This window comes from Salmo salar, chromosome 13 (assembly GCF_965601325.2).
Source record: "Salmo salar chromosome 13, fSalSal1, whole genome shotgun sequence".
Classification (NCBI taxonomy): Eukaryota; Metazoa; Chordata; class Actinopteri; order Salmoniformes; family Salmonidae; genus Salmo; species Salmo salar.
In genome coordinates, this window is record NC_138303.1 from 88,270,509 (window position 1) to 88,282,672 (window position 12,164).

The following is a 12,164-nucleotide window of genomic DNA, read 5'->3' on the forward strand; positions in this document are numbered from 1 at the left end:
TGTGTGTGTGTGTGTGTGTGTGTGTGTGTGTGTGTGTGTGTGGCGGATGTGGGGGAGCATTGTACAGAGAACAATGGTTTCACAGAGTGGGATACAGTATTGGAAGCAAAACCATGACCTTTTGGCATTGAAGGTTACAGTCAAATCTTGAACACTGATAATAAGGACTAGAGCACAAAACCGGGAAACAGGGGTCATACTGTGGCAAATACTCCTTTTCCCACAAGTCTGAGCATCCTCACCTTTGTTGCCCGACTCCACGGCCCCACCACTGCCCCCCTTCTTATTTGGTTTGGTGGTTGTCTCCTTCACAACGTTTTCCTCTTGGCTGGGCTTCTCTGTTATCACTGGGTCCGGTACAACTGTGTTCGGGTCTGCAATTTGGACGAAGAACGTTAACAAAGTTAGATTCCAATGTGAATATTGTAAATGCTGTTGGTCCTTTTAGTATCATTTTCCAATAAAGATTTGAAATGGGGTGTGGAATGGGAGCCATAGTAATCAGTTCCTTTGACCCCAATTTTATGTCCTAATTAAAGCCAATGAATATAAAGTCTGAGGCATGCATGACAGTGTCTGCTATAACCTGCCAAATGAAGCTATAAAAAAGGCATTAGTCATTTTTTGCGGTAACACTTCACTTGACATATAGCGTCATAACACGTTATGACACGATCATAACCATGTCATAATATGTCATAACAGCTGACAACCTGTTATAATATGGTCATAACACTGTCACGACACATATTTAGACCTGTTGTGACATACAGTATATTGTGTTATTTTATGGCTGGTTATGACGCCTACATAAGAGTATCAAAACCCCAAAAACCTACCACACAAGGCAAAATATTCCATTACACCATAGCCTACGTGTCAACTGTATGTTTGTTTGTTTTTTATTGACCATATTAAATTATTATATTAATTGCACACATATTGATGTCAGACACGCACCTACCCCAATGCTCTGTTGCTGATGACTGGGATGAATGCAGGAGCAGATTTCAGGAGCAGGACAAGACACCCTCTTTTTGACTGATATAACGGCATGCACGTGATAGGCCTATCTGGCTTATATGATTATGATGGTCATAATGCTTCTTGAAAGTGTCATAAAGTGTATTTTCTTAGTCCAAGTGAAGTGACACAGGATGGTCATAATGTTTCTTGACAGTGTCATAAAGTGTATTTTCTTAGTCCAAATAAAGTGACAAAGGATGGTCATAATGCTTTATGAGAGTGTCATATTTTCTATAAGTTATTTAAAATATGATGGAAAAAAACATGACTGTAAAGAATTCATTACAAACAAAGGATTTTATAAACAAACTTTCAAACAAAAGGAAACTTCTTAGCAGGGAAAACAATTATCTGAATAAATCATTTGAATAAATGTAGGTGTCATAACCAGCCATAAAATAATGTAATATACTGTATGTCACAACAGGTGTAAATATGGGTTATGACCATATTATGACATGTTATGTCAAGTTATGTCAGCTGTTGTGACATATTATGACATGGTTATGAGCGGTGTCAAGTAAAGTGTTACCCTTTTTGCATTGTTCCCCTGAGTGCCATCAATGTAAAAGCATAATGAGAGTAGTCTGAATACTCTGGCATTAAGGGAGATTCCATCGACTGGAAAATCATTAAAGTGTACATCAGAGGCTGGTGGTAGGAGTTAAAGGAGGACAGGCTCATTGTAATGGCTGAAATGGAATACATGGAACAGAGTCAATCCAATAAATAGAACAGAGTTTCCATATGCTTGATGTGTTTGATACCATTCCATTTATTCCATTCTAGTCTTTACAATCAGACTTTACTCCTCCCACCAGCATTCCTCTGGTGTACATATGCTGTTTTACTGCCCCTCCTCCCAAGAGAACTATGTGATCTTGGAATTATTTTACTTTAATAGTTTGTAGAAAATATTCTAAACTAAATCAAGGAAACAAGTAGCACTTAAATGTCCAATTGTTCTATTGTTAGAATGGCATTTTTAAGAGCCCTGATGGAGGTCTAGCAGGGCCTAAAATAGTGTATAAGAGATCATACAAAATATTTTGCCGTGACTCATGTGGATGATGTTAAAAATATTTGTTAGTCTGATGTGATTAATAAGGAGCATCCAGACGCTGCACTTGATGCATTTATGAAATTGCTTCTTCCAATTATTGATAAACATGCACCTTTTAAGAAACTGACTGTTAGAACTGTTAAGGCTGCATAGATTGATGAGGAATTGAAAAACTGTATGGTTGAAATAGATGGGGCAAAAGGAGTGACTAATAAGTCTGGCTGCACACCTGACTGACTGACTTACTGCAAATTGAGAAATTATGTGACTAAACTCAACAAAAAGAAGAAACTGTATTGTGAAGCCAAGATCAATGATATAAAGAATTATGCAAAAAAACTTGATTACTTTAAATGAAATTATGGGCAGAAAGAAATTTAATTCCATCTTTCATCGAATCAGATGTCTTATTCATCACAAAACCATTTGATGTTGCTAATTATTTTAATGATTACTTAATTGGCAGACGTGGGAAAACTTAGTCAGGAAATGCCAACAACAAACTGTGAGCCATCGTACTCATGCATTAAAAAAATACAAAATAATGAAAGAAAAGCATTTCAAGTTTAAATTTTGTAAAGTTAGTGTGGGAGAGGTGGGAAAATTATTGTTATCTAATCAATAATGACAAACCTACTGGCATTGACAATTTATATGGAAAGCTACAAAGGAAGGTAGCTGACTCTAAAGCCACTCCTATCTGTCATATCTTTAATCTGAGCCTAGAGGAAAGTCTTTGTCCTCAAGCCTGGAGGGAAACGAAAGTCATTCCACTACCCAAGTGGTAAAGTGGTAAAGCGGCCTTTACTGGTTCTAACAGCAGACCTATCAGCTTACTGCCAGATCTTGGCAAACTGTTGGGAAAAAATGGTGTTTGACCAAGTACAATGCTATTTCTCTGTAAATAAATGAACAACAGACTTTCAGCATGCTTATAAAAAAGGGCACTCAACATGTACTGCACTGACACAAATGACTCATGATTAGTTGAAAGAAATGAATAAGAAGAAGATTGTGGGAGCTGTACTGTTAGATTTCAGTGTAGCCTTTGATATTATCCTGTTGGGGCTAGCGGGCAGTATTTTCACGGCTGGATAAAAAAACGTACCCGATTTAATCTGGTTACTAATCCTACCCAGTAACTAGAATATGCATATACTTATTATATATGGATAGAAAACACCCTAAAGTTTCTAAAACTGTTTGAATGGTGTCTGTGAGTATAACAGAACTCATTTGGCAGGCAAAACCCTGAGACATTTTCTGACAGGAAGTGGATACCTGATGTGTTGAATTACCTTTAAGCCTATGCCATTGAAACACACAGGGGTTGATTAATGTTTTGGCACTTCCTATTGCTTCCACTAGATGTCACCAGCCTTTACAAAGTGTTTTGAGTCTTTTACTGTGAGATCTGACCGAACAAGAGCCATGGAACGGTGATGGCCGATTAGACTCTGGCGCGCGAGTTCATGTTGGGTACCCTCGTTCCAATACGTTATAAAAGAGAATGCATTCGTCCACCTTGAATATTATTCATGTTCTGGTTAAAAAAGGCACTAATGATTTATGCTATACAACGTTTGACATGTTTGAACGAACGTAAATATATTTTTTCCCCTCGTTCATGACGAGAAGTCCGGCTGGCTTAGATCATGTGCTAACAACACGGATCTTTTTGGATATAAATGATGAGCTTTTTTGAACAAAACTACATTCGTTATGGACCTGGGATTCCGGGAAGTGACATCTGATGAAGAGAATCAAAGGTAATGGATTATTTACATAGTATTTTCGATTTTAGATCTCTCCAACATGGCCGTTTGTATAGCAAAGCATATTTTTCTGGGCGCAGTGCTCAGATTATTGCAAAGTGTGATTTCCCAGTAAGGTTATTTTTAAATCTGGCAAGTTGATTGCGTTCAAGAGATGTAAATCTATAATTCTTTACATGACAATATAATATTTTACCAATGTTTTCTAATTTTAATTATTTAATTTGTGGTGCTGACTTGACTGCCGGTTATTGGAGGGAAACGATTTCCTCAACATCAATGCCATAGTAAAACGCTGTTTTTGGATATAAATATGAACTTGATAGAACTAAAAATGCATGCATTGTCTAACATAATGTCCTAGGAGTGTCATCTGATGGAGATTGTAAAAGGTTAGTGCATCATTTTAGCTGGTTTTATGGTTTGGTGACGCCTGTCTTTGAATTGACAAAACATTACACACAGCTATTGTCAATGTACTCTCCTAACATAATCTAACTTTATGCTTTCGCCGTAAAACCTTTTTGAAATCGGACAACGTGGTTAGATTAAGGAGATGTTTATCTTTCAAAGGGTGTAAGATAGTTGTATGTTTGAAAAATTTGAATTTTGACATTTATTTGGTTTCAAATTTGCCGCTCTTGAAATGCACCTGCTGTTGATAGGGTGCACCACGGGTGGGACGCTAGCGTCCCACATAGCCCCAAGAAGTTATTGATCATAACCTGTTGTTGAGAACTTTTGTGTTATGGCTTTTCAAATTTTCAAATCGGAGGGCCTCTGGCAGTCTCTATGGGGGTACCACAGGGTTCAATTCTTGGGCCAACTCTTTTCTCTGTATACATAAATGATGTCGCTCTTGCTGCTGGTGAATCTCTGATCCACCTCTACGCAGACGACACCATTCTGTACACTTCTGGCCCTTCTTTGGACACTGTGTTAACAACCCTCCAGACGAGCTTCAATGCCATTCAACTCTCCTTCCGTGGTCTCTAACTGCTCCTAAACACAAGTAAAACTAAATGCATGCTCTTCAACCGATCGCTGCCTGCACCTGCCCGCCTGTCCAGCATCACTTCTCTGGACGGTTCTAACTTAGAATTTGTGGACAACTACAAATACCTAGGTGTCTGGTTAGACTGTAAACTCTCCTTCCAGACTCACATCAATCATCTCCAATCCAAAGTGAAATCTCGAATTGGCTTCCTATTTCGCAACAAAGCATCCTTCACTCATGCTGCCAAACATACCCTCGTAAAACTGACCATCCTACCAATCCTCGACTTCGGCGATGTCATTTACAAAATAGCTTCCAATACCCTACTCAACAAGCTGGATGCAGTCTATCACAGTGCCATCCGTTTTGTCACCAAAGCCCCATATACTACCCACCACTGCGACCTGTACGCTCTCGTTGGCTGGCCTTCGCTTCATAATCGTCGCCAAACACATTGGCTCCAGGTCATCTACAAGACCCTGCTAGGTAAAGTCCCCCCTTATCTCCGCTCACTGGTCACCATAGCAGCACCCACCTGTAGCACGCGCTCCAGCAGGTATATCTCTCTGGTCACCCCTAAAGCCAACTCCTCCTTTGGTCGTCTCTCCTTCCAGTTCTCTGCTGCCAATGACTGGAACGAACTACAAAAATCTCTGAAACTGGAAACACTTATCTCCCTCACTAGCTTTAAGCACCAGCTGTCAGAGCAGCTCACAGATCACTGCACCTGTACATAGCCCATCTATAATTTAGCCCAAACTACTACCTCTTCCCCTACTGTATTTATTTATTTTATTTATTTTGCTCCTTTGCACCATATTATTTATATTTTATCTCTGAACTTTCTTCAAACTACAAATCTACCATTCCAGTGTTTTTCTTGCTATACTTTATTTACTTTGCCACCATGGCATTTTTTAGCCTTTACCTCCCTTATCTCACATCATTTGCTCACATTGTATATAGTCTTATTTTTTTTCTACTGCATCATTGATTGTATGTTGTTTTACTCCATGTGTAACTCTGTGTTTTTGTATGTTGTCGAACTGCTTTGCTTTATCTTGGCCAGGTCGCAATTGTAAATGAGAACTTGTTCTCAACTTGCCTACCTGGTTAAATAAAGGTGAAATAAATAAATAAATTTAAAAAAAACTGCCATATTGTGGATTCAGAGCTATCTATCTAATAGAACTCAGTGGGTTTTCTTTAATGGAAGCTTCTCCAATGTCAAACATGTAATGTGTGGTGTACCGCAGGGCAGCTCTGTAGGCCCTCTACTATTTTTTGAACAAGTTGAGGAGACTAAATTACTTGGTGTTACCTTAGATTGTAAACTGTCATGGTCGAAACATATAGATTCAATGGTTGTCAAGGTGGGGAGAGGTTTGTCCATAATAAAGAGATCCTCTGCTTTTTTGACACCACACTCAACAAAGCAAGTCCTGCAGGGCTAATATTAAATACTATGCATGCCAGTCTCTCTTGGCTAAAAGTTGAGGAAAGACTGACTGCGTCACTTCTTGTTTTTATAGAAACATTAATGTGTTGGAAATTCCAAATTGTTTGCATAGTCAACTTACATACAGCACTGACACACACACTTACCCCGCCAGACATGCCACCAGGGTTATTTTCACATTCTCCAGGTCCATAACAAATTCAAGGAAACGTACAGTACTATACAGAGCCATGAGTGCATGGAACTTCCTTCCATCTTATATAGCACAAGTGAAAAGCAAACCTGGTTTCAAAAAACAAATATAGCAACACCTCATGGCACAACGCCTCTGCCCCATGTGGCCTACTTGTTGTGTGTATGTACCAACATGTATGTGTAATTGATAGATGCACACACACACACTACATGTTCTAGTTTTCAAATGTATGTAAAGTCTTTTGTCTCTAATGTCTTTTTCGTTATGTGTCGGACGCCAGTAAGACTAACTGTCACCATTGGTGTCGGCTAATGGGGATCGTAATAAATTTAAACATAAAAAAGTATATTTAAATGCAAGGTGTTCACATTTATTTAACTAGGCAAGTCAGTTAAGAACAAATTCTTATTTACAATTATATCTTTTTTTAAATTTAACTAGGCAAGTCTACCGGGGAACAGTGGGTTAACCGCCTTGTTCAGGGGCAGAATGACAGATTTTTACCTTGTCAGCTCGGGGATTCGATCCAGCAATCTTTCCGTTACTGGCCCAACGCTCTAACCACTAGGCTACTTGCCGCCCCAAAATGGTGTGGCACCATATCTCCACCCCCAAAACAATATCACACATCTTAACATGACAGCCTGTTTAAAAAATACATTTTACATCCATAGCTATAAATATGACCAGAACGTTGTGTGCCTCTTTGGATGTTAACACAATATTTATAAAGGCATACTGATATTCATTTAAACAGCTCATTTTAAACCAGTTCATATTGCTGTGTGCTATGTCCTCAACTGGTTTTGCCTTGGGACCCAACTTGAACCAGGTTGTCTCAGTCGCAATCCAATATTTGTATCACCATTTTTTTCCCTAAAATGTAATCTGGAAAACTATTTTTTATACTATATTGATAGTAAATGTACCAATTATATGACAAGGGAACAACAGTCCCTACTTTTTCATTGTCAATAATTCCATTTTGCCCATATTCTTGATGAAGAATGTTAAGCCCTCTGGCTTGAGACCACAAAAATCAACCAAATCTGCGAAATAGCGCTGCTAATAACTATATTGAAAATACTGTGATTGAAGAAAAATAGTTCAGAGGTTAAATTATTAACAAATATAGGTTCATTATAATTTCTACACACTTTCTACCTGGTTTTAGTCGCTACCCATTCAAAACCTAATTTGGGTCGATACCCACCAGTTGAGAATCACTGATCGAAATGGCACCCTCAGTTTTCTCAGTCTGATTACAGTTAAGAGAACTATTGTGCCAGAAGCATTGGTGGTGTGATGTCTGCTACTGCTGGTTCTGAATGTGCAGCACAACATATGGGGCTGTCAACAACAACTGAAGAATCTCCACCCCCAAAACAATATCACACATCTTAAAATGACAGCCTGTTTAAAAAATTAATTTCACATCCATAGCTATAAATATCAAAGTGGTCAATTCAGCAGTTTCAAACATCGACAGGCCTTGCTCTTGCTCATTATACTAACATTGTAAAAGCTTTGGTTAGAGATGAGAGAGAGGCCATCAAAGCCATCAGCCTCCATTTAAACTAACCAGCATACAGTGCCACACCATCTAATTTCATGGGTTAATTGTCATCTGATAATTACATAAAATTCCATGTTCACACACAAATCAATAAATTGCAGTAATACAAGAGTGGCTCAGTATGAGGAAGTGCATCAGCTGATTCTGACACAGTCTGTTGTTACATGGAAAAGTCTAAACGGGATCCTTGGGACGTCCCAACTCTGAAGTCATCCCATTGAAGTTGACATTACAAATGGTTAAGGTAAGGGTTAAAGTTAGGGTTAAGTAAGATATATGGTTAGGGTTAAGGTTAGGTTTAGGGTAGGGACGTCTCAAGGATTCCGGATAGCACTAACTGTCGTTACATATTCAGATATTAGTCATATAATCTTCTCCAATCATTGACATTTTGGTTGAAAAATGCATTTTGTTAGAGACAAAGTTCTCTCCATGAAAAATATATGCGTACCATTATTTTTACCAAGGGATTAGTACCGTGCTGTATATCGTCTTCTAATAATATGTTGTGTTGTTTTGTTCATTGTTTTGTGTGTTGTTTACAATCTTACTTTAGTGACCGTTGTCCTGGATGAGTCAGTGTAATAAAAACAAAGGAACGATACTATTTCCTCATTACTTCATTGTATGTGATTTGTTTCTCTGTGTCCACATTATTTGTGGCAAGAGAGTTTCTATGACTCACTGGTTGAAAATAAGACCCGATCCTTCAGCAAACACACAGCTGAATGTACTATGACCTAGCGTCAGTAACGTCATTGCTCCAAACCATAGAAAAATAAACTGTTGCATTCCAACCGTAACAGCCTGCACAAGACAGCAATGTTAATGACATAGCCTATATAATCGTTTGACTGTTTCCTAGCTCCTATCATAGTGGTTACCGTGTATTAAACACAGCTTTACGCAAACAAGTCTTGAGAAAGACAAAAGGAATGTCAAGCCAATGATGATAATTGTTATCTCAAGTCAGCTATAAAAATAATCCCCAGCCTATGCGGTAACAGCCCATATGTGTAGAATCAGAGTCTTATCGGCCGACCCTCTCTTTATGGTTTGTTTGTTTTGGATGTGACGGGGACTAGGGCAGGGTTTTAGACCGACCTTGACACTCCTAGCTTGACGCCAGACCCAGATGAGTGGGCCAATATACCAGTGAGGGGTTAAGGAGAGGGAGAGTGCATGTGATGATTGATGGTATCTATATGGAGACCTCCGTTTTTTTTCCAATGGTCTCATCTGTTTTACACAGCTGATAGTGCATGCGGTATATGTCTTTAATCCTTCATCACATTGATTTCTGCTGAAATGGTTTGTGTTGGCCTCGTAATCCACTGTCAGTGTAGTAATTTATTGAGACAAATGCATATACATGTTGCACAGAGTTATTTATAAAAGCTAGTGGGGGCATGCCATGGCAGATTAGACAACCTACATCACATCAATGTAGAATGCCTGGGAACTCTTGCCCCACTTATCTCAATGCATTGACATTCTGTTAAGGAGCACTCGGAGGCTGCTGCCTCATTTGGATAACAATGTCAACACTTATTTGAGTTTGTGACACTGTGTGAGAGACGAGGTTTAAATATGTTAAAGAGAGTGACAGTGTGTGAGAAACCTGGACACTTCAGGCAAAGCAATCTCATTCATGTTAGACCGACAGGCTGTCTAAGTAATAGGACAACAGGTAGCCTGTAACATGCTCTCTGAGAATGTCCTGAATATTTTCCACAGCTTTCATTTTCTCATTGTGTGAGTGTTCTTTTGGTATGTGTGAGAAAGTGTTCAGTGTGTCTCTGTCTGTATTTGCACAAGAGCTTTTCTTTTTTTTCATCTTTCCCTTCTCAAAAAAGAAAAGTAAAGAATGGAGTGACATGTGATGTCTGAGGCCCTTATTTTATGAGAGATGAAGTCACTAGATGACTCTCCACACACTGTGAGTAGCGGAGTGGAGTATCCCACTGTAAAAACCAATGCCTGGTTGTCTGGCTATATGAACAATAGTTCATGAAATGCTCCTCGTAATGACATTCCCCGTACAAAGCTTTCATTATCACTCATCCATAGTTATATCCTGCCTGGCTCTATTGTGACTGCCTTTTACTGTTTTTCTGGTGTTCCAGCCAGTCCACAGAGACGCTTACTTACCCTGGCCCACTTTCATGACGATCTTCATAGAGAGGGTGTTGCAGACCCCTCCTTCCCTGTTCTCCAGGCCCTCCAGGGTCCCATTGGAAGTGGCTGTGATGAGAGACAGGAAACAGCATTGGAACATAAATAATAATTACAGACACTCAGAATTAATGTACGGCTTGATTGTTCATTCATGAAGGGATCTCTATAAATCTATATATATGGCTATATCACCGCACACTGATGGATGCAATTATTTAATAGATAATTCAGAAAACTACACAATGGTTGCTGTCCATGCCTCATAAGATATCATCTAACCACTTGTGCTGAGAAAACACTTTTCTAACCCCATAATGTAGATACAGGTATAAACCTGTTGATGCTTACAACAGGTTTTCATCTTTTAACTGCACACTGGTAATGTCCGCTCGGGTTGTAGTTTGAGCACCACATAAATACAAGGCTCTTTATACATTCTTCTTGTGGGCGCTGTGTATATCTGTACACGAGGAAGGAAATGGATGATGAAAATGGATGATGAAAAGCCCTTGAGTGGGCTCTCCTCTTACTAAGACATGGCTGTGATAGTAATCTGATCCCAGGGGAATGTGGTGCTTTCAAAACACTGCTGAAATCATACATGTGGAGAGAGGAAGGTGTACACACTGCACAGTCCAACATTTTTATGTGTGGTAATCACATTTTTACCCACCTTCCCCCCTGACTCTCTACCCCTCCTCTTCAAAGCTTAAAGAGGTTTTTGTTCTTTCCTTTTTGCTGAAGAAATGTACCAAACATTTGGCAAGGCAAGTTATGCCAGAAGCAATTATGGCGAGCTGCAAATGCCAGGGGCTTAGCTTTCTCTTTCGGCATGCCCTGTAATTAGAGACTGGGTGGCACAGTGGCCTGCAGCCCTTATCTCTGAGGGGCTTTCCTTCAAATCAATACCCACTGAGGGGAGCTGAGGAGGCCAGGGGAAAGGGGAAGCCAATAGGGTCTCTGTCTCCCTGTGTTGCTCCTGTCAGCTCTGCTTCCCAAGGACTTAAGTCACAGAAACGGGGCGCAATTGGAACTCTCTAGTCTAAGTTGGGACAGAAAAGACCAAGGAGTGTGAATATGGATCGGGTTCTGGATAATTCTCTCAGCCCATAGATACAAGGGGGCGGTTTCCATGCCAGTGAAAGCCGGTGCCCCGCCCTGCCCCGTTTGATTCTTTTCAGACCTGCTCCGTGGGTATTTTCACCTCCAGAAACCTCCGCTTTTTTCTCCATCTGCTCCATTCTCCTCCTCACAAGGCACTAAAGGAACGGCCACCTTATTAGCTGGTCCAGATTCCCCCCTCATTAAGAGTCATGAATGAGTTGCCATGTAGGAGAGTGTTTGACTAATAAGGTCCCTCTCCAGGAGAATCAAAGCCCCTCTCAGTGAAGCCCAGTCACAATGGCGGTGGGCCGGTGAGAATGGGGCATGTGGCGCTGCTCCAGCAGAGGTATCCCACCACACCACTGGCTCAAATCACCAACTGCTCAACAACACAGAATGGGAGGCCTGTGAACCCGATTTCTCTCTTTCTTTCCCACATTTAGTTTTTCATTCTTCAAGGATGCAATTAGAAGACAGAGGACAAACCAAACTGGGTTCATTACAAACATTTTGGATTAGCAAATCATTCTTATGGCGTAGCCAGATAGAACAAAAGGAGAATGAGTTATTTTGTTTTACAGGCAAAGTTTAAAAGGAGCTTACATTGACGCCAATGTACTAATGAGACCCTGAATATATTGGCAGAAACATTATAATGGAAACTGATTCATTAAGGTATGGAGCTTGAGAGGTATAGTGAGAAGACAATCTCATTGACTATTGGCCCATGCAGGGATTAAACGTGGAACCTAGCCTTATCAATCTACAAGCCTTGACCTTAGCTGATTAC

The 12,164-nt window shown here is 39.9% G+C and overlaps 1 protein-coding gene across 2 annotated transcripts in view; it reads right to left on the reverse strand.

Annotated features, from left to right (window-relative positions):
- LOC106567780 (ephrin-B1) overlaps nucleotides 1-12,164 on the reverse strand; it is a 77,905-nt gene that overhangs the window by 11,831 nt on the left and 53,910 nt on the right. For both annotated transcript variants that reach the window (XM_014137507.3, XM_014137508.3), the window contains exons 3-4: nucleotides 10,244-10,336; nucleotides 243-374 (exon numbers count right to left, since the gene is read on the reverse strand). In XM_014137507.3, the coding sequence (XP_013992982.1) occupies nucleotides 243-374; nucleotides 10,244-10,336 (225 nt within the window). The remainder of the gene's footprint in view (nucleotides 1-242; nucleotides 375-10,243; nucleotides 10,337-12,164) is intronic.